The following is a 23,562-nucleotide window of genomic DNA, read 5'->3' as shown; positions in this document are numbered from 1 at the left end:
TGGTAGGACCTCTTGTGAGTCCGCGCGGGTAGGTACCGCCCTGCTTATAACTATATATTGTAACTATACTTGTTACTATACTTGAGACCTTGGAATTTATATCTGAAGGTGGGTGGCGCATTTACGTTTTAGATGTCTATGGGCTCCATTAACCACTTAACAACAGGTGGGCTGTGAACTCGTCCACCCATCTAAGCAATAAAAAAAAGGTCATAAGATCTTTGGGAATAAATTAGGGCGGGCCCTGAAACTGCAATCACTAAGACAAAATTTGTAATTGTATGGAAACTATCGACATCTTGTAGTGGATGCCCCTAAACTTATATGTTGTTAAAGTTAAGGCATCTAATTATTGTGTAACTAAACACAGAAAATAAAAAATAAATGTATTTATTTAATGTTAAAAAAATTATTTTGTAAAATTAAAAAAGGCAATTAAAATCTTCTCATCTTCTTCAATCTGCCTCCAAGGTAATTCAATAAAATATATAGTAATATCTTCCATGCATTTCAATTAAAATGATCAATGGTCTGAATTTAGGATTTTTGTATATTTCAGCCATATACTTATACTGTATTATTTCCTCTTTTATCTGTAAATTTTAATTAAAACAAGTTATAATACTTTTGTCAAATTATTTTATTTTCACTTATTAAACTTCCTATGTTTATATGTAAAATGATTTACAACCATCTCAGCGATGTTTTGCCTAGAAAAACGAAATCTCAGGTTCCGCCTAATATACAAATGTTATCAGCGGCGTGTGAATGTGTTTAATGTCAGGATGTGAATGCTATAAAAAGGTCTGATTTTTTTTGCATCAGAAGAATGTTGTGCTGTCTGTAAGGTTAGCCCACGATTTATTAATGAAGAATTACTATGTAAGATCTAGCTGAATAATATATGAGTACATAAATTACAATAATTAAGGTTAAGATAATGTCATGGTAAATCCAAGTGGTTTTCAAATTGTATCGCTAAAAGATCAGGTGTCCTTAATAAAGCTGAGTCCATCACAACACATGCTGGTGTTTCCAAGCCGTGTACTAATATCTCCGAACCATCAGGTTTCCAACTGCTGAATTTGGCTTTTAAAGAACTTTTTTCATATGTCAGAATTGTACACTTAAGTCCTGAAAATTAATGTGCAGAACTTTAATGACTTATAATAATTAAAATGTCAATGCATATGGTCTCCCATAACAAATTGAACAAGTTTATTTTTCAATAGGTCATAATAGTATATGTACTTCATATAGACGAAATTGGTACATAATTGTCAACAAATCTCACTATCCCATTGTAGACTGATTTCTAAGGAATAAAATATATTCCACATCGCATTGGTGGTAGATTTATACTAATATACACCAAAGTTTTATCTACTAGCTGACCCGGCAGACTTCGTAGTGCCCCAATCGATAAATAAAAGACCTAAACATTTGTATAAAATAAACTTAAAACAAACAAAAGGAATCCGTCCGACGGGGGACACATCAAAGGAAAAACAAAAATTTTATTTTTATTTATTTTATCTACCTTTTAAACATTCTCTGGACTTCTACAAATAATTCAAGACCAAAATTAGCCAAATCGGTCCAGCCGTTCTCGAGTTTTAGCGAGACTAACCAACAGCAATTCATTTTTATATTATCTACTAATAAAAGGCATTTCCTACCGAATTATCAATTATCTAAATCTATAATCTTAGAAATCTTAAATGTGTTAAATGTATTTAAACTTAACAGTTTAAAAATAAATTTACAAAAAGTAAATAAAGTTGATTTATGTATACCACTTAGTTCTCTTATTGATCTTAAAAATGATTCACGCAATTTAGTTGCTGCTTCTTGCTCTGAAGTGGAAGATATAATTTCTTCAGATGACATTGTTTGGAGATCTAACAACTTCCAAAAGATTAATTCAACATTAAAACATTTAGGTATGCACGGCACCGTTTAGACCAATGAAGTAGGAAACCTATGGAAATGAAACGTCAACCAAAATTTCGTGCCAGTGTGACGTCATCAGGCCACAAAACATGGCGGCTTTAGTGCTGTACAAAAGATTTCAATGTTATCAGGTTTTATCGATAAACGTTCTTGGCTCATTTTATTTTAAATATTGTTGAGTATTATTTATTTGTAGAATTTATACTTTAATGGGAAGTAAGTAGGTATATTGTTATGTGCAAATATGATATGATTTAGATGGGTGAAAGTTCGTCCTTCGAATTTGCCAAGTAAACGATATGATGATTTTTAAAAGTTGCTACACTGATTTTATAAAGTTGTCGTTTGTCGCAAAACATAAAGATATGGCGTAGTTCAAAGCCATCAGCCCATTTCTAGCATGCTAAATGTTATCGTATTTTGAGTACGTGTTTTTCTTAGACTATTACAATCTATTTTAATTGTTTTCCTGACTCTAAAGTCCGTAACATACTACCGCAGCGCACCCCAAGGAAGGTGCGCCGCACCATTTGAATCACTTTCGCTTGAGAGTGATTCAAATTTTAAACTGATCAAGGGACCGCGTGAAAAAAAAAACACCTACAGAACATTTATTCATTAATTACAAACGTCATTCCTTGTGACTTCCTCTCTAAAATCACTTAATTATTAAATATTTAACAAATTTACAATAGTGTTTTACTCACTGCGGAATAAAACTATTTTATTTAAATAGTTCCGAAGAGATTTTGTCGGTAGCCTTTTTCCCGAAATATCTAAACAGAATGTCTAAATATGTTTTGATGACATATTTTAAAGTGGTATTTATGATTAGTGTCATGATCAATAGATTTCGACCGAAAAATGGATTTTTCGGATGAGGGCTCCATAATGAATTTAAATACATATAGATAATAGTTTTAGGGCATCGACTTTCTTGAGATCCTATAAAATACGTTTTAATTATTATTTTTGTATGTTTTAAGCATGATAAATTATGAAATTTTATATAATCAATCATATTAAATCGATATCAAAGTCAATAAATAATGTACAACCCAAAACAGACGGCCGAACTGACGTGACAATGACATTTGGCGCGCTAAACATGGCGGATTTTCGGCCTCATTAGACGGAGACGGAGATATTTACGTATATTCATGTTTCATTTTATGTACGCACTGAAATACTGTTTGTTATATTGTTTTCCTGCGAGTTAAAGTGCTGAGTAAGAACGAGATAGATATATGTTTATATATGTGCCTTCAAAATGGGTGCTATTTATATAAGCAATTGTACGTATAGAACAATATGTCGTGTCCCTACTATATAGGTCTATGGTTTAGACATATTTCTTGACAGAATTGGTTTTTTTTTGGTACCATGACATGGGGTAAATTGGGATCCTGGGGTAAATTGGGACAAACCTGCGGAAGATTCTCAAAGTACCTGTAGCACGGAATCTACCTAATTTTGTTTATGTTAATATTTATCAATGTATAGAAGAAAAACCAAGTTAACTATGGAAGTACTAAATATGAGTTAAGTTGGGCCCAAAAATTCTATAAATTAAATTGAAAATAGTGGTTGAAAAGTGCGTTTTAAAACAGCTTAAAGAACTTTTAAAAAAAGTAATATTATCGTTGTTTTTTCAATAAGATCACAGTTTATATAAGTTTTTAATACACCTGGAAATACCACAACAAACGGTAAGTTGCAATATTCTTATTTTAAATACAATATTTCGACAAAATAAAAAATGTATATTTTTTCCTTTCTTTTTGGGGAAAATTGGGACGTATGTAGGGTAATTGGGAACGAGACTGGAAAAATTAGGGACGAGAAAACACAAAATTGGAACGCCAAAAGACAAAATAGGGATGGCTTGTTAGGGTTGTCACTGATATCTTATAATAGATTTTTTAGCCTATACTATCACTTAATTGCGTGATGTAAAGAAGGTTAATGTGTTTATCAGTTAGTTTATGTAAGTATTATAGGTAAAAGAAAAGTATATATATAATTACTTTTTTTTCGCGACATTTACCTTGTAATATCTGCCCGGTCGTATGTTCTTTATAGCAATAAAAAAATTAAAAGTTAAAAGAACTCAAACGAATCAAAACTTTTGTTATTTCAGAATCTATTCACGCGTCGAATCATGATTTTGTTAACATTCAAAACGCACACACAAATAAAAACAGGCCTCAGATTTTAAATGTAACATTAATTAAAAATCCGAGATATCCAATTATGAGTGAGTGAATTAATTGAGTTTAGTTATTTAGCTAAGAAAGAATTTCTTTTATTTTTGTTATTATTGGCAGTAATCAGATAAAGCTGTTTTTTTATCTTATTCACCTGATATCTTACTCTTGCTCAAAGATTATTTTGAAAATGTTGATTAAATAAAATTGTATTATTGCATTTCCAGTCCTTTTGTTTTCTATTTTTTATTCTATTTTATGATTTTGTTTCAGAGTTGTGATTTTTAAAGAAATTAAATAATAATTTTCTAAAATATAACATGCACATACTTTTTTTGATCAATTTATTGTTGATTATCATCCACGTCACATCGCTTCGGAATAGAAACCAGCTTAATTTACACTATGTTGTGTATTGTGCTTAAATTATGGATTGTATTCATCATTTCGGTCCATATAAATAATGATATGGCACCTACCTATATATCGCAGTACTGCGAGTTGACAACCCTTACAAATATCCCAATTTAACCCTTAACCGTGTCAATTTACCCCGGACGCTGGGTAAATTGGGACGGCCATTATTTTACCGATTATTTCTTTAAAATTAATAATTAAAATTATGTAACGGTTTTTATCACCTAGGTACGTTCAAGACTCAACTTATTTCTTTGGTTGAGCAGTGACTATTTAATTGGAACTATTTTAAAATTCAATCTGAAGGTCGATTTTGTCCCTATTTACCCCATTGTACGGTATGTTTACTTTTCATGCTTTTCTTACTTGTCCTTTAGACAGGCAAAAGAATCATGACCCATAGTGCTAATGGTGTTATAGCGCCAAAGTTTTTTATATTTTTGTGATTTTACAGTTGAAACAAAATTACTTCTTCCCTAAAGCTTACTATTATTTTGAAAATGGAATTTGCGGTTGTACTTTTCTGTCTGTTTGAGTCTTTTTTTTTTTTTTTTTTTTATTGCTTAGATGGGTGGACGAGCTCACAGCCCACCTGATGTTAAGTGGTTACTGGAGCCCATAGACATCTACAACGTAGACGCGCCACCCACCTTGAGATACAAGTTCTAAAGTCTCAGTATAGTTACAACGGCTACCCCACCCTTCAAACCGAAACGCATTACTGCTTCACGGCAGAAATAAGCAGGGCGGTGGTACCTATCCGCGCGGACTCACAAGAGGTCCTACCACCAGTAATTACGCAAATTATAATTTACTTTAAAGTCTAAACTTTAGACCCTCTATTTGAAGTATGTTGTGCATTTTAATGATCAAATTAACAAGTTTTCCCGTTAAAGTTACATACATCGACCTCTTGTGAATCCGCGCGGGTAGGCACCGCCACCCCGCCTATTTCTGCCGTGAAGCAGTAATGTGCTTCGGTTTGAAGGGTGGGGCAGCCGTTGTAACTATACTTGAGACCTTAGAACTTATATCTCAAGGTGGGTGGCGCATCTACGTTGTAGATGTCTATGGGCTCCAGTAACCACTTAACACCAGGTGGGCTCTGAGCTCGTCCACCCATCTAAGCAATAAAAAAAAACATCATTCGGTTTAAAAAAAATTAGGTAGGTAAGTAATAAATTAAATAAAATTTTAATAAATATGATTAAATCATAACTAGGCTATTCGCTGGTAGCTTATGAAGGTATTCCAGCTACGCCCAGTTAGAGCAGTGCTTCACAAAATCTACCACCGCTTCGGAATTGCGACCCACTGAGATCCGGCGAGAAACCCAGTGGGCTGTATCTATGGTTAATCATGTGGTGTAGACAGTAAATATTTAAAAAAAATTACCGATTTTTCAAGACAAAATAATGATATTTCACAAAATAAGTGATTTTATCATAATTTTGATGTTAATAATTTACTATCATACTTGTACTTGTTTACATGTAGGCGACCAGATTAGGTACGGCCTCTACGTTCAGCTAAGGGCTAATTTGGTATTAAGTTCTTAATTGAGCCATAGATCAATGTGAATGTCGCCACTCAACACGAAGCCCAATTGTGTTGCATAGGAACAGTTCCACTTTTCAAACAGGGCCACTTAAATGCTCTGTCAGAAATAGATTATTATTATTAACTACACTTGCGGACTTCTTCCCTTTACACCGAAACCTTTCAGCCGCAAATTGCTAGTTTGAAGCAGAGGCGATTTTGTTTAATTTGTACAAACCAATCACAATCGTTCTGCTTTATCGGATTTATGCGAAAACAGTCAAACCCAGCCCGCGCTGGTTAATATTTTATATGATTTTGATCCAATCGCTACCACAGAATCATCCGCATAGTCTAGCAGCTAGGAAAATTTTAAGAAGTTTTCATCGAAATCGTTCCAGCCGTTACAGAGTCTACAAGGAACATACACACACATCGACTTTTATATAACAAATTATGTTTACTAACACTCATTATGTGTAATAAAGGACAGCCATATCAAATGCGCGAACAAGCGGCGGGAACATAGTATAGGGACTAAATGAAAAACTTTTTAATGGTTAACTTTTATTTGTTTGAAATTAGTCCTACTCACACTTTACTATCCAAAGAAAAGAATTAACAAACATTAGGATGAAATAAAAATGTCATAAATACCTGAAACACTCCTCATTGGAGACTCGTTTTAGGAATGAGTGACCATCCTAGGGATCGAACAATTTGCAGAGGTAGCTACATGTTTACATTATTTATAGACAATAATCTAAATCTTCACTTCTTACACACTTCAATAGAGGATTTAAAAAAATTAACAGCTACATAATCTTGTTTGAAAAGAAGTGTGGAAGAGGCGGATTAAAGTGCCCATCTGAATATAGACGACATGCATTGCATCTAATGTTTGGAAGGTTCACTAACATCGAAATTATCTTATAATTATTATAATATGACTATCCTAGGTCACCTCGAGACAGATGGTCGATTACTGCACTGGTTGAACTCTTCGCGGGGGTGTCTTAATTTCATAAGTACCTCATTGTCTGTGGTCCTCTCCGAGAAGCCGGCCATCTTCCTTCATATTTTCCCCACTGAAAAGTCCATGGAGGAAGCTAGTAAAGGTAGCTTGAGTAGAGCTAATGTGGAACTGATCAATCAATGAAATTAACCCCAGAGAGGGCTCCATAAATATATATATATATATTTGTAATCAGTGGACTTAACTTGTTAATCATTGATTTTTCATTTCCACTTTGGGATTGGGGTTATTATTAGTTCAGTATTATGACGTCATATTTCGGTTCTTGCAATTTAAAGAATATTTGATTATTGATTCATTCATGCTATGTAATTTTATAGAAATATGACATCACTATATTTGGGTACCTGGAAATACATGGTAGATGTGAACACAGCATCCAATATTGTGAAAGAAGCACAACAGTGCGCTCTTCAAGACTCCTTTAAATGGCAGTTTTATGGTAATTTTCTATGTTATAGTGTTTAAATTAAGAAATATTTTGGACTTTTCAAGTATTAGAACAAAGTTTCATGTATTTCAGAAATATATTGAGAATGGCATGAGCATTTGTTTTTTCCTCGTTAGTGGGATAATTTGAGCGATTTTTTAAAATTATATTTAACTTTAAGTACCTACAATATATAGGTATTACCTATATCAATTTATGGTCGCCATTAGATGTATTCATATCATAAAAATGTTCGGTATGGAATAAAATTGGACCCTATTTCAGAATAGAATTAATTGTCTTCATTGTTGGACACAAGTACCCTAACAAATACCTGGCATCGCATTAGCGACGGGCGCCAGACGACTCTCACTCGCGACGACGAAACACGACACGCTGATATACCTCAAAAATAAATAACGACAACGAAGCGACCTGCACACGGCTGAGAAGATCTTATTCGTAAATCGTTCGTTGCCTCCGTGGCACACGCGAACAACGATTAACAAATAAGTTCTCTAGCTCTCGGCTCTCGGAAACTATTCAAAATACCAATCAAATACCTGCCATGTCCGCCGGTGTGACGACAACTACGTTACAGAGAGTGCAACGGGGTCATTTATTCCCGATATGTATGCCATATACCGAAGTTATATTTTGGTATGCTACACATTAAGCTGCAAAACAACATTGTTCACTTTATTACTTATTGTATTAACAGTCGGCGGATGTTGAAATAAAAGAAAAAGAAAAAAAAAACATGAGTGATAAAAAAATAATCGGACTGTATGGCATAAGATGGATTGATTGTGTGTCGTATCCGGACGTCGCGTACTGTTAAATTGATTTATTATACTTACCGGATCGAGGTGCTTTTGTGATACCTCAGTCAAGTGCTAGTGGCGATCTCGAGATCGACGACGGGAGCGCTCGTGAGACGACCCTGAAGATGAAATCTTTATGTTACCAACTATTCCATTACATTGCACCGGTTTACGCCTGTGTATTTTTTTTACTACTTACTTTACTGTAAAGGGGGGTGACAGAAAATCAGCGCTGTTCGATTTATCGACTTTGAACAGCATTAGCTGAGCCACTTCCTTTTGCCTTTTTCTTTTTTTCTTTTCTTTTATCTATATTTCATTTCATTTAGTGTGAAAGGTAATAAATGATTTTATTATTACTATTATTCGGAAGATATATCTGGTCACGCACTTTAATAGGTGAGGTTGAAATATGAACTCTTTTATTAATGGCAATCCCGCCTCTCAAACCGATACCCCTGACTACTTCACATCTGTCGAAAAATTTACCCGTGGGGACTACCACCGGTCGCCACGCTAAATTAAGTTTGCGTATTACGTTTTCATAACTCTGTAGCTCTTAACTAATACACCGGTTCTTATTAGTAAAAAACAGATTTACTAACTTCTTTCTTTACGATGTTTTCGTTCCCGGTCGCGATCACGTTCACGGTCCCGATCCCGCTCTTCGTGGCGGCCGCCTCGCTCGTCTCGACTTGATCTATCACATTTCAATATCATATTTTTTTATCATCTTTATATGTCTGTTTTCTGTGTCTATCTTATGTGAAATTGAATTAAACATTAATATGTAGGAATATAGGAATTTCATAAAAATAGTTATCAGATATGTAATTATTGGTAGGCCATTATCGAATTTATATTGATTCTCTATTTTTAATATATGGTTTTTACCAAAATTAAGCCTTTAAAGTACAGTTATAGGATATGTGACCATGATGACTTCCTCAGTCTACTAATTATACATAATTTGTTAAGAGCAGTTGTTCCCTCACCTTATTTTCTAAGTTATCTCTCCAGCTCTCTGTCATTAGGTCCAAAAATATAATGCAAGGGCGACATATAATGCAAGTAGCGATCGTAAACGGTAGTTGAAGTACCAGAAGTTAACGTTAAAGTTAAGCCAATCAGATACTAGAATAATATCAGTAAGAAGACGTTAAAGTTACGTACCGATCGCGATGTCGGTCCCTCTCACGTTCTCTGTCCCGTTCCCTCTCGCCTCTCTCGCTTCGTTCGACGCGATCGCCGCGTTCTCCTCCGCGTTGTTCACCGCGTTCTCCCCGTTGGTCACTACGTTGGTCGCCGCGGTCTCGCTCCCGCTCTCGATCGCGTTCCATGCGTTCTCGATCACGGCGATCGGATCCGAGTCCTCCAGAACGAGTGTTTCTTTCTCTTTCCCTCTCTTCACGACGCCTCTTCTCTTTTTCTTGTTGTTCTTTCTCACGAGCTTCGGTCATGTCTTCGTAAGCTTGGCGAAGTTTGAAGTATCTGTATATGAATATTGAGTACATACCTATTATATTATATAGTCTAACATATATGCATTTTAAAAACAAAATGCTCTATATCAATACTTTTAAATTTATGTAATTTTTTCAAAAAAATTGCACTGAGGGAAATGTTAATTTGCTAAATTCAAGTGGATGACTTTGCTACAATTTCAGATATAGGAAAATATACATAATGATAATAGTGGTTCTTTTTTAAACAGTAAACACCAATGGTTTATATCAATTCATTAACAATTAAATTACTTAAAAAAATATTTCTATAATTTTAGTATGCTAAATTGTAGTTACGAAATAACTGATTTCAATGATTCATCTTACCCAACATGCTGTTTCCCAGACAAGTGATCATCGATTCTCTGTTGAGCGTCGCCAACAATAAGAAAGGCTCCGCATACAGGGCAGACTTCCATTTGTTTCTCCTGAGCAGCTGCTAGTTCAGCTGTCATAGACCAATGGCTGCAAAAGAAATTGGAAGCTGTTACTGTAATATTGAATGTATCTAAATAAATACAGTCAGGCAGACTATCTGTGTTAGGTGGAAGAGCTAGCCGAAATCTTAAATGGTAAATGATCAGTTAAAAACAACTACTTAAAGCCATTGAAAAATATTGGAAAATTTACTTAAAAATTAGAAATTGACGATTGAGAAGTTTGTCATTATTTCGTTAACTTTCTAGTAGCTGACTGATTCAGTGATGCAGTATTTAGAGCCTAACAGTCGACGGTCGTGGGTTAGATTCAAATATTCATATTATGAACAGGTTTGTTTGCTCTTTGTCTGGACTTTTTTTTTATTCCTTAAATGGGTGGACGAGCTCACAGCCGACCTGGTGTTAAAAGTGGTTACTGGAGCCCATAGACATCTACGACGTAAATGCGCTAGCCACTTTGAGATATAAGTTCTAAGGTCTCAAGTATAGTTACAACGGCTGCCCCACCCTTCAAACCGAAACACATTACTGCTTCACGGCAGAAATAGGCGGGGTGGTGGTACCTACCCGGGCGAACTCACAAGAGGTCCTACCACCAGTAATTACGCAAATTACAATTTCACATTCACTATCTATATACATATTTATATATTTAAACATATGTCAGTCTCATACCCATAACATAGTGAGTTCTAATTTGGGGCCAGATGACCGTGTGTAATTTTTCCCAGTTATTAATTTATTTATCTGGTAGCTATTTTATTCTAATATAATATATACTTAGAACTTTATTATGAAATCTAAATATTAACCTATTTTCTTGTTGTTTAAGCAGCTGTTCTTTTTCTTCCTTGAGCCTGTCACAAAGCTTCATCAAACCCTGGGCTTGCTCTACATCTCCTCTTATACCCGCTTCTTCAGCTTCTTGTACCAAGCCCGTAATTTTTTCAGACAGCAACGAAACCTGGAAGCAAAGTTTTGATAAATATATATGCAAAATAAGTTATCAAAGCTATTAACACTCCTTTAAGTGGACTGCCAATCTTATTCATAATTGTTGTTTCATAAAGTGGAAATACTCATTAACAGTTTGATTTCTTTAAGTACCCTTTTAAAAAAGTTTGATTACAAAAACAAAACTGATTGAAGTCAGCCACATTTTTTGATCATTGAGATGTGCTTTGTTTAAGTTCATACATTCAACATCCTTGTTTCGTGTTTTTTAGTTTTTATTTGACCATTTTTTTTTGGAATGCTAAACAATGGCCACACTATTACCTTAAATTAAATTAATTCAAATAGGAAAGCATTTTGACAAAGAGTACACCCATTTTCATTAGATAACTACAGCTACAGATAGAAACTTACAGCAAATTTAACCAAACAAATGGTTATGACCGATAATCAATCAACCACAATCTTTTTAAATTAAAAGTTTTTATCTGACATGTAATTAAGACCTATTTATGTAATCTTTAAGCATGCTTTATTATGCATAAGACAGTTTGTATACAACTTCATTGATTAAATGAATATCTAATCTGCATTGCTGACCTCTACAAACTTAGGCTCTATAAACTTAGTTTTATCTACTTTTGATAACCATAAAAACATTATTAAATATTTTTTGTGTATCTCAGGAATGTGGACAAGATAGGACTATTATAACAAATTACATTATTATTTTAGCACCACAGTACAATGCTGCGTAGGAACTTGCAAAAATATCTATTACTAATCAAACCGGAACGAAAGTTAGTAATAGAGATCGAAGTCTCATTATATTGTATTTAATGAGTATTTAAGTTATTAGTATTATATTTAGTATTATAAGAGTATTTAATTTGAGTATTTAATTCCTGAGATACACAAAAAATATTTTATAATAATTATGGACGACAATATTGATAATAACATTATTAAATTTGTTTACCTGTTCCTGATTCTTCTCAGTCTGTGCTTGAGTCATTGGTGGGCCCTCTGGTTTTGAGTTCATTAGATCCAATCTTTGTTTTCCTTTTTGTATTTTCCCTATAACAAAACAGATTTTTAGTTTGCAGCTACCATGCTTTGTCCTTGCATCATTTTAAGTTATATTAAATTCACCTATCACCAAAACTTGGATGATGCAGTTTTCTTAAGAAAAAATACTTGGCTGTTTGATAGAACTGTTTACTGAACCAGCAATGAAGAGTTTAAGTTTAAGGTGTAGACACTTAGTAATTACACGAGAATATGAATCCTGTGTGTTGGATGATTGTAGAATTTACGTTTCGTATGTTGAAAAATCTTATGTTTGCATCATAGTTTTGCATTTAATATGTTTTTATTTTATTATAAAATATACCCTGCTCTCTTCTTATTCTAACTTCAGAATGCAAGTTTTGATTATTTATATTAAATGTTAAAAATTACTAGCACAATCCATGTTTATAAATGAGTTGGGAGTCACAAATTAATTACTTTGATGTTCAATCACAATTGCACAATCTGTTTACTATTTCGGTTCTTTGCTTAGATAAGGGATCATTAATTGAAAACATAAGGATAAATATTCTTGAAATAGAATTAAACAAGTGAACTTACTTTCTACATCATTAATCATATGTTTACAGAACCGTAGAAACTCTTCGACATACTGAGACTTCTTATACGATGGGTCGGCTTTCTCAAAAAGCTCTTTGACTTCTTCATCGTGGACTTTAGGACAAGCACCAAGATCAGCTCTAGTATTAACGAACAGATCATGCGGACAGAACTTTACCATGTAGTATTTGCAGTACTGAAAATGAAAAATCAATTTTAATATTTACAATGCATCAACATTTATGTGATAATTATTTCTTAAGATTAGTTGCATGCATTACCATGGCCCACATGGCTTTTGGACATTGTTAGGAAGTTAATTTCCATCATATGCACATGCTATCATCCTACTTGAGTAGCAAATTTGTGCCTTTATGGAATACAATATTTGAGATGGACCCTCAGTTTACCGAGCAATATCACCTGTATTATCAGTGGAAGAACTTCCCTTTATTGCTAACATGATGTGATTACTGATGTGATGTTAAATGTTCCCCATGTTTCATCACATAATGTAAATACATCAGTTTTTCCTACTTATGCTGGTAACCTAGGGGGTTATACCAGCATAACTGGGCTGCATTGGTATGTGAAATATGTGTGGAAAGAAGTATAAATTCTTTATAAAGACTACACATAGAAAATAATGGTAGACCACACATTTAATGCTTTGCATTCAAGTTTTTAATTAACTCAATTTATTTCCATTAGAAGAATCGAATTATATTATTATTCTAGTTTACAACATGTATATTAGCTATGCATAAAATTATTATGTAGATTATGGTGGCATGAACACATTGTAACCTTTGTTGGCGATATTTTTTTCCAATATTCTATGTTAAAATAAAAAGAGAATGAACTTAGCACATAGATGATTATTTTATTTTATAAATGGTTGTAATCATATTATGTATTCACAATAAGATTTGTTTGTCAGTGCTTTGTAACGCCACAACAGTCATAGCATATGAAGAGTGCAGAGATTACAGTTATTAATAATTTATTAATGTCATTCTTCATGATTTGAGAACTATTTAGTGGCTGACTGAATAACTGTGCCTCTGGCTTACAGATGTTTTTTGTTAAGCAATGTGACCAGTGACAAGCAAACTCAGCCGAGATATCCCGACTTTGCAAAAAACAACGTAATTTACACGAAATCGCGTGAAGGTTAGAAAAGTGTAGTGAGGTTTTAGAGGGAAAATTGAAATTATAATCAACCTCAGGATCTTCCCAATTAGGCTTTTTAATTTTTTCGTTGGGATCGGTGTTCCGGTGCCTGCCCATCAATTCATCTAGGAGTTGTGCTGCCGCTAGCACCGCCATCCTACTTTTTAACGCTTTCTAGAACTTCAGACACAACAATAATACATTAAACTATGGAGTATAAAAATCTTAATTAGTTTAAATAAAACTAGTTGCCAATACGAATCAAAACGTATTAATTTCTCATCACATTTAACATCAAATAAAAAACGAGAAATGTTTGGAATGGAAAGAAAGGAAGACCAAAGACATTTTTTAGTTGGACCCATAGATATTTTTTTTTGGTTTTTTTTTCCTTATTAAGAAAGGCAAGGGGATCTATGTCCATACAGCGTTGACTGATCTATTGGATTTTTTTAAGGGATTTTATGACCTGGTAACTAAAACTTTTAACTCGTGTCTTATTTAAATTTTAATTCTTATTTGTCTGAAAAATGATAATATGGAGTAAAATGAAATAAAATGAAGATGATTTATTTGAGACATTAATAAACTAGGATGAAATTAAATGAAATGAAATGAGATGATATAGGATGAAAAATACTCTCAGTAAAATGGTAGTCATTTACTAAAAAATTTTCAGTGGACTTTTTGGAGGATCCCGAGAAGTTGCGTCCAGCGGCTTTGTTTCATTTTCCCACATTTGTGCACTTTCACAGATATTAAACAGTTAATCAACCACCGTTATTCCATATTTAAACCTGAAGAAACACTAAAACAAAATAAAACAAATCACACAACTTCATTCCTCGCGTTCCCGCCAAAAAGTCCGGTTTAGTATTTATATAAATGAAATGTGTATGTGTGGTCAGATTTTAATAAACCGTTATGAAAATTTTATTGATATCAGGTGATAGACAAAGTGGTTCCCATAGAACAAGCCACGAGAGAACCAGCTAATATTTTAGTGACTCACAATGCAGATGGTACCACGTCCATAGAAACAAGTGCTGCTGAATTTCTTATCGTGAAAGACGAAACAAATTCCAAGATTGAAACTGCTCAGTTTGCCATACCTACAGACATTACAGTCCACGTCTATGATGCACTGCATTTGAATTTGTATTAAGTTATTTTACTTTTGATATGCGGTGTCATTCTGAATTATATTTTATTATATAAAAGTAAACACAATGTTTTCTAGTATTATTTATGTTTAAATTAATTGCTATAGCCGCTGAAAGAATAAGTTGATGGTGTTCATAGATTATTTCAGAGGGTCTAAAGTAAGACAGAAGAAAAATATGTAGATAATAAGGGTTAAAGTATGAAATTGCCGTTCTATTGTAATAGGTACTGCGAATTGACACAGAACCTTCATGGTTTGAGATTTTTGGGTGAATATTTTTTTCAAATGGTACATAAGAAGTTCTTCTTGTAAAAAAAGTGCAACATTCGATTATCGACTTTCAGTTGTTTTTTTTTATTCAGCTTAGAGACAAGAAAGATGCGTACTTCGAAAATTTTAGTGATTTTTAAATACGAGTTACTGGTGGTAGGACGTCTTGTAAGTTCATACAGTAGGTACCACCACCTTGCCTATTTTTGCCATGAAGTAGTAATGCATTTCGGTTTGAAGGGTGGGGCAGCCATTAAAAACCGAGACCTTAGAACTCATATCGGTGGCCGGCGGCATTTACGTTGTAGATGTCTATGGGCTCCGGTAACCACTTAACACCAGGTGAACCGTGAGCTCCTCCATCCACCTAAGCAATAAAAAAAGAAGTGGCTTTTCGGCTTCTTTAAAAAATTAATTGTGATCTATTTCTTTTCATTCTGTTTTATCTCAAAACCAATATTAGGGACATCAAAGCTACAACCAATTTTATTCCATTTAATCTCGTTACTACACCTTTGTCTTTATCAGTTAAATCTTCGATCTTCAAATTAAAGACTAGAATGAATGGGTCTTGTTTCTTTTGCTTATCCAATTGTACAATGGAAACAAAAAAACCAATGAATGATGTAAACATTTTGATAAGTTTGAAGTTTGAACACCTAGATAGAATATTAATATTGTAGTTTTTAACTGAAACATTGATGGATTTTATTCAAATAATATTATGAATAAATTGGGATAAGTGTTCATTCATATTAGAAAATATACATATTTTATACTGCAATAAAACAAATAAAATGGGTGCTTTATTCGGTAAACATAAAAAAGTAGTGAGTAGAGTTACCGAGCAAGATAAGGCAGTACTTCAACTAAAACAACAGCGAGATAAGCTGAAACAATATCAGAAAAAAATTGAATTAAACCTAGAAAAAGACAGAAAATTAGCTAAGAAATTACTAGAAGAAGGTAAGCGTGACAGGGCAAAACTTTTATTGAAGAAGAAGAAATATCAGGAGAATCTTCTACATAATACAGATACGCAGCTGGAGAAATTAGAACAGCTAACTCATGATTTGGAATTTGCACAAATTGAAATTCAGGTTAGTACATACTTACATATCAAAAACAGTCAATACATATAGCAGAATATATAAATATTAGAATGATACTCTAAAATTTAGTAGTTTAGTAGTCCGTTGTTTATTAGTAGTTTTTTTTAACTGTGTGTAGTAGTACGCGCTCGACCTGACATTAAGTGTCCACATACTTCAGAGTGTATATGCTGCTAGCCGTCTTAGGCATGGAGTAAAGTCTCAAATGCAGAAAAAATCTGATGTCAGATCTTTCAAACTGGAGCTTATAATATTTCATCTATCCATAATACACAACTACCATTCAAGGCTGATTGGTGTTTGGGATAACTTTGTATAGGACAAAACTGGTGCCTATTCTCTGTAGAATCCCCCAAGATAATAAGAGGTTGGGTGGTGTATTTCAAACCTGTTATTGTATTTTAAAAACTTGATGGATCAGCACTTCTGTTATGTTTTTAAAACTTCAGTTACAGGGTTGAAAAGGTCATATTCAGGCTTAATGAATGGCTTGACTTTTGAATTGTAAAGCTTATGTCAGTTATTAATTTATGAGAAATTTAGTGTATGTACTCCATTTATTATTAATTTTAAATAATTGATCTTTTCAGTTTTATTTTTATTACCATAGATCAGTATATCACAAACCAATTGATGTTAGTGATTCAATGTGCCTACCAGATACCATTAGATTTGAGGCAGAAGTCTCAAGTTTAGCCTTTAACTATTTCAAAACGGTGTGCTATATCCCAATGGGCGAAAGGTCACTTTGTAGTAGCAGAACAGTACAGGGCAGTGACATAAATCTGTGTAGACTAATCCTCTCTAAGAGTGCCTAGAAAGTGTTTTTCTAAGATCATTCTCCAAAAAACTTACTACTGCTGATAGCCTTGAGAGGCTATTTCAGCTTCGCCCTAACATGTGTAGGTGAGCTCACGGTGCTCAAACTGGAGTATTGCTAACACTGACCCTAGCAAGAGCAGTGCTTTGCAGAATCTACCGCCATCGGAAACGCGACCCACTGAGAAGATCCAGTGAGAAACTCAGTGGGCGGTGTCTATGGGTTAATTCGCTCGTCGAGCCCTTCGTTGCCAGCGACGGGTTCGACGAGGACGGTGACCGGTGCTTGTGGTGCCTAAAAGCACCATTAATGGATCAGGAGGATCCACAATGACGTGCTTTGGGCGACGTCGACGGTTTACCATTCGGTCTACAGGATCGGGTATGTAATTTCCAGCGGCCACGACAAGAGGGTTCTCATGTCGTGCCGCCTTTTCGAAGTGGCGCAGCGATGCCGACTGTAGATACTTACTGACAGAGTCGAGCTCCAGGTCATCGTGGAGATCCACGTTCCTCAGGAACCACGATGCTCCGACGACATTGAATAACCTGAAGGGGTTTCAAGTTGGTGCGGGCCGCGTGAGCGAACACTACCCTTGCATACGTCATGACGGGGTGTATGCAAGTTTTGTAGAGAGTTAACTTATTACGGAGGGACAGTTTGCTTCGTCTACAAAGCATAGGGTAGAGTCGTCCTAGTATAAAGGCGGCACGGTCGCGTACCGTTTTGATGTGGGGACGGAATGTCATCCCTCTGTCGAGGGTAACGCCTAGGTATTTGACCTTCGAGGCCCACGGTATGGGCTGGCCAAAGAGAGTGATGGGGCTAACGGCGGAGGTGTTTGGGCACCTATTAGGGAGTGGGATGCTCGAAGTGGTATTCGGAGGGCGACCCCTTTTGAAAAGCACCGCTGTACTTTTCGTGGGGTTGATGTCAATGCGTCACTTCCGGAACCACTGTCCCAAGGTGGTTATTGCGATCTGGAGTCGCCGATGCAACAACGACATCTTCCTACACGAGTAGTAGAATAGCGAGTAATAGATACCCGTGTCATCGGCGAAGAGCGCTAGATGGGTCTCCGGAGACCGGGGTATATCATTGACATACAAACTAAATAATAACGGGGAGAGCGCGGAGCCTTGCGGGACTCCGGCAGTCAGATGACGGGGGCGAGAGCGAGTTCCCTCCACTCGATATCGAAACGAACGATTCGACAAGAAGTCTCGTATGATGAGCACGAGTCAATCTGGCACTCCCATGTTGTACAGTTTGTAGATCAAACCGTTGTGCCAAACTTTGTCGAACGCCTTCGCGATATCGAAGAAGAGGGCACCGGTCGGGATTTGTTTACGCCTATTTAGCCCTATTAAGATGTGCTCCGTGAGGCGGTGCACTTGTTGTATGCACGAGTGTTTAGCGCGGAATCCAAACTGCGTCTATTAGAATCGTCTATTAGAATTTTATTCGCGGTAACGAAGTCCCATAGGCGTTTTCGAAGGAGCCGTTCGTAAATTGTGCCTATTGCTGGGAGGAGACTAATCGGACGGTAACTAGCGGTTTCGTTTTTCGGTTTGCCCGGCGTGTGTATACTGTCGTGGCGTGCAACCTCTTTGACAGGGCATAAGACCTATAATAACTAGACAGACACAGACTAAGACAGAGATTTGAAAATAATTCGAAAAGAAATGGAACGAGGGCGTACGTGACCAGCGGCACGGCAGTACATTTTTTGACTTCGAAAAAGACGGACAAAAAGACGAAAAAGAACGAATTGACCGTTCTCATATAAGACAACAATAGTACAAACGACCGTTCAAGTGACCTTCGACCGTTCAAGTAGTCATTCGACCGTTCAGTATACCGATAACATCCGCTTCTTTCCACACCGCGGGAAAGATGCAGTGCGTCATAGCGGCATTTAAAATGGTAGCCAACATTGCTATCAGTTGGAGTGGTAAGAGTTTTAACACGCGGTTGCGGATGCCGTCGGAGCCAGGTGCCTTCTTAGGTTGAAGGTTGTGGATCGCTTCTCTAATTTCGTCAGTGGTAATGGGGGGTAACGCGTCCGAGGGCGGCAGGGAAGCTCTGCGCTCGATCTCCCTGTCGACTAACTCGGTGTGTTCGGGGTCCGCGTATTGAGTGCTGGTGGTGCACTGCTCTTGCAGTGCATCGGCCAGCAGCTCAGCCTTGTCATCGTCATCGAAGGCCGGTGGTTGGCCTGAAGGGCGTACGAGGGGAGGCATAGTAGCGGTAGTTTCGGATTTGAGAGTCCTAGCTAGTCGCCAGTATGCTTGGTGAGAGGGCGCGAGTTCTAAATAACTATCCCAATTCTCATTTCGGGCGTCGCTTAGGCGGGATTTGACTTCCCGCTGTAGACGACGCATCCGAATCCGGTTTGAATGCGTGGGAAGTCGATCGTAGGCCCGGATTGCCGCGTTCCTAACTCCTAAGAGATTCCTAAGTTCGGGGGACAGTCTGATAGTCTTGATAGAACAGATTCACTAGGCTTTGCTGATTCATAATTATAATCAACTTTATGTTTATACAACCAAACCTTTTCTAAAGTTAGATAAATCTTGAACCACTTGTTACAACCATTTGCAGTAAGCACAAAATATAGACAATCATTTCTCATTTGTGGATAGATAGATGTATAAAACACAAAGATATCATTCTGCAAGTTTGTTGCCTAAGTACTTAAAATTTTACAACAATTTTGTTTTCTCCAAGTACAGCATCAATCCACAAACAAATTTGTTCTATACTTAGTATTAATTTATTAGTTATTATTATAATTAGTAATAATATTAATTATAAATGAGATTTTTTTTTTGTTTCTTCTTCTTTCACATCGAAACAAAGCAATAGATTCACATGATTTTTTTAGGTCATAAAGTGACATAGGCTACAAGAACATCTCATTCGAAACTTATCTTAAAATTTATTGACATTTTCCATAATAATGCGGGCCAAGCCTTGGGTAAGATCTAGTAATTTATATGCACTTATTTATTACAGGTACTTGATGGACTAAAGACAGGTAATGTGGCACTGAAGAAGGTACATGATATACTGAACATTGATGAAATAGAAAAAATAATGGAAGAATCCAGAGAAGGTATAGACAAACAAAGAGAAATTGATGAACTAATTTCTGGACAACTCACAGAGGAAGATGAAGAGGCTGTAGAAGCTGAACTTGAAGCTATTCTTGATATTCAAGATGAATTACCGGATGTACCAACTGATAACCTGCCTGAAATTAGTGAACAAAAAACAAAAACAAAACCTCTGAAAACCAAAGAGAGTCCAACAAAAATTGCTGTGGAAGCCTAAATATTATTTATCAAACACAATATTAATAGTGCACCATCACCATATCGCAGTGTATAATAAGATTAATAAGGTTAACTGGGACAATAAACAATGTTGAACTATCATACTTTTCAAGCTTCTGCAATAGATGCATCCACAATACAGTTATTTGCTGTATTTACCATTTTGTTATTTTAATGGGTGGGTTATATATAATAATATGATGTCAATGAGCTCCGATACATTATTTCACATCAGGTGCGCTGTGAACTTGTTCAACTACTTAACTGAAAAAAGATTTATTAAGGAGAAATACTCCCTATTTTTATCCTAGCTTCCTCCTGGAAGGGTAGTTTGAACTAATAAAAGGTAATATAACAAAATGTTATAGTGATAAGATAATGTTTAATGTTTATTTTGAATACAACTATTATTTTCCAATTATTTATTTTATTTCTATATCGTAACTTTTTTTATTTACTCCTTAGATAGGTGGACGAGCACGCGGCCCACCTGTTGTTAAGTGGTTACTGGAACCTATAGAAACAACGTGAAAGTCACCTATCTTAAGATATAGTTCTAAGGTCTCAGCTTTTACAGTAAAACGACTGCCCCAGCCTTCAAACCAAAACGCGTTACCTGTGCGTACTCGCAAGACGTCTTACCACCAGTAATTACCCAAATTATAATTTTGAGAGTTTGATTTTTATTGCATGATGTTATTATCTATTCCTTCACTGTGGAAGTCAATCGTGACCATTTGCTGAGTACCTATGGATTGAAACACCGGTGCATCGCAAGATACGAATGCACCAGACCTCTTATCCTTTAAGCCACGACAATTTCGTGTTTTGATACTGTTTTATAATCAACAGTTTCTATGTGATAAAATCCAACATATTATGTGGATTTCTAGCTTGGTGCGTGTAATGCAAAAAAAACGAATACTGCTGTATTTTTTCATAAAACCAGTTTTATTTAATATTTTCAGAGCAGATTTTTTTTTATTGTCCTTGTAGACGAGCATACGGCCCACCTGATGGTGAGTGGTTACCGTCGCCCATGGACGTCAGCAATCCCAGGGGCAGAGCCAAGCCGCTGCCTACCGCTTAATACTCTCCACAAGCCTCGTTTGAAGAAGGACATGTCATAGCGCTCGGGAAACACCGTGGAGGGGAGCTCATTCCATAGCCGGATGGTACGTGGCAAAAAAGACCTCTGGAAACGCACTCTGGATGACCGCAGTGGCTCCAGGTAGTATGGATGAACTCTACTCCGGTGACGGGCGGCGCGATGGTAAAAACGAGATACCGGTATCATCTCGAACAATTCCTCAGAGCACTCCCCATGGAACATACGGTACAAAATACAGAGGGAACCGAAGTCCCTCCGCAGACCCAGAGGTTCCAAACGATCCGTGAGAATGGGATTATCGACAATCCGAACGGCCCTCCTCTGTATGGAGTCAAGTGGAAGAAGCTGGTATTTGGGAGCCCCGGCCCAGAGATGGTAGCAGTACTCCACGCGAGGCCGAACTTGTGCTTTATAAAGCAAAAGCCTTTGTCCAGGCGTGAAGTACCGCTTCGCTCTGTTGAGGACTCCCAGCATTTTGGACGCCAACTTGGCTTTGCCTTCCAAATGACTCCGAAACTGGACATCGCTCGAAATGTCGACCCCAAGTATCCCAATACTCTAGGAAGGTTGCAGGGATACTTCTTGGAATTGCGGCGCCATGACAAAGGGGTCCTTCTTCGCAGTGAACGTGCAAACTTGTGTCTTTCACGGGTTGAATTGAACCAAGTTCAATTCACCCCATTTGGAGACTCGCCCCAGAGTTCTCCACTTCAGACACAAGTTTTGATCGTCTCTCTTGCACCACGCTCCGAGAGCCTCTGATGGCCGATATATCGCGCATCCCCCGTGCTGTCATCCGCATAGCAATGCATGCCATCAATAGACAGCATGTCATTGATATACAGGATGAAAAGCGTGGGGAGAGCACCGAACCTTGTGGAATGCCAGCGTTAATGGTCATGGTATCAGAACAGTCAGTCTACAACGACCGTGATGCTCCGCCTATCCAAAAAGCTAGCGATCCACTTGCAGAGACCCTCGGGGATTCCGTAAGATGGTAGCTTCGACAGAAGTGCCCTATGCCAGACCCTGTCGAAGGCCTTCGCGATATCAAGGCTCACAGCAAGAGCCTCGCCCTTGCTCTCCAAGGCTTCAGCCCACCTGTGAGTAAGGTATACAAGAAGATCGCCAGCTGAGCGACCGTGACGGAAACCGTACTGTCGGTCACTGATCAGCTGGCGATCTTCAAGATACTTCAGGAGTTGTATATTTATTATTCGCTCCATCACCTTGGAAAGCAAGGAAGTTATCGCAATAGGCCTATTATAGCTCGATGGGTCCGACCGGTCACCCTTCTTGGGGATAGGTTGGACGTGGGCGGTCTTCCATGAAGACGGAACCCTGTTAGCGCAATAAGAGAGGCGATACAAACGCGTTAGCGCAGGCGTCAGCTCAGGGGCGCACGTTTTCAGAACCACTGCAGGGATGCCGTCTGGCCCACTCGACTTATGGATGTCCAGGAGTCGGAGTTCCCGCCTGACTGCACACTGTGTAAAGCAGATCTCCGGCAGGGAACTATCACACCGGGGCATGTTCGGTAGTGTGGCAACGCCGTCGTCCACAGTCGAGTTCGAGGCGAAGAGTTTGACCAGGTCAGCCTTCTCTTTCGCACTATTGGCCAAACTGTCATCGGACT

At 36.7% G+C, this 23,562-nt stretch overlaps 2 protein-coding genes and 2 long non-coding RNA genes across 6 annotated transcripts; 2 read left to right on the top strand and 2 right to left on the bottom strand.

Moving 5' to 3' along the window:
- Positions 1 to 622: 622 nt before the first annotated feature.
- On the bottom strand, positions 623 to 3,263 carry LOC101745008 (uncharacterized). The gene is made up of 2 exons (XR_001140093.4): positions 1,797 to 3,263; positions 623 to 1,134 (listed from the first exon to the last, which is right to left on the bottom strand). It is a non-coding gene; the product is annotated as an uncharacterized LOC101745008 (long non-coding RNA).
- A 63-nt stretch (positions 3,264 to 3,326) lies between these two features.
- Positions 3,327 to 4,380, top strand: LOC134200462 (uncharacterized). Its single transcript, XR_009975405.1, has 2 exons — positions 3,327 to 3,662; positions 4,094 to 4,380. It is a non-coding gene; the product is annotated as an uncharacterized LOC134200462 (long non-coding RNA).
- A 2,286-nt stretch (positions 4,381 to 6,666) lies between these two features.
- On the bottom strand, positions 6,667 to 14,488 carry LOC101744676 (luc7-like protein 3). Of its 3 annotated transcripts, XR_002431506.2 has the most exons (10): positions 14,162 to 14,473; positions 12,938 to 13,133; positions 12,285 to 12,382; positions 11,164 to 11,315; positions 10,239 to 10,376; positions 9,580 to 9,897; positions 9,012 to 9,106; positions 8,443 to 8,525; positions 8,146 to 8,259; positions 6,667 to 7,204 (listed from the first exon to the last, which is right to left on the bottom strand). XR_002431506.2 is itself a non-coding variant. In XM_004932467.5 (9 exons), the coding sequence occupies exons 1-8, from the start codon at positions 14,264 to 14,266 to the stop codon at positions 8,479 to 8,481; spliced, it is 1,149 nt and encodes a 382-aa protein (XP_004932524.1). In that variant the 5' UTR covers positions 14,267 to 14,488; the 3' UTR covers positions 6,667 to 7,204; positions 8,443 to 8,478. The 3 variants fall into 3 exon arrangements, 2 of the variants coding, with proteins under 2 accessions (XP_004932524.1, XP_004932525.1); XM_004932467.5 differs by lacking the exon at positions 8,146 to 8,259 and having other exon boundaries at positions 14,162 to 14,488; XM_004932468.3 differs by having other exon boundaries at positions 6,667 to 8,259.
- A 1,653-nt stretch (positions 14,489 to 16,141) lies between these two features.
- LOC101744531 (charged multivesicular body protein 6-A) lies at positions 16,142 to 21,233 on the top strand. Its single transcript, XM_004932466.5, has 2 exons — positions 16,142 to 16,645; positions 20,496 to 21,233. Exons 1-2 carry the CDS (start codon positions 16,343 to 16,345, stop codon positions 20,811 to 20,813), a joined length of 621 nt encoding a protein of 206 aa, XP_004932523.1. The 5' UTR covers positions 16,142 to 16,342; the 3' UTR covers positions 20,814 to 21,233.
- Positions 21,234 to 23,562: the final 2,329 nt, after the last annotated feature.

The sequence above is a fragment of the Bombyx mori genome, chromosome 17, assembly GCF_030269925.1.
Source record: "Bombyx mori chromosome 17, ASM3026992v2".
NCBI classification, from domain to species: Eukaryota; Metazoa; Arthropoda; class Insecta; order Lepidoptera; family Bombycidae; genus Bombyx; species Bombyx mori.
Note: the sequence above shows the minus strand (reverse complement) of the source record. Positions and strands in the feature narration are given on the sequence as shown.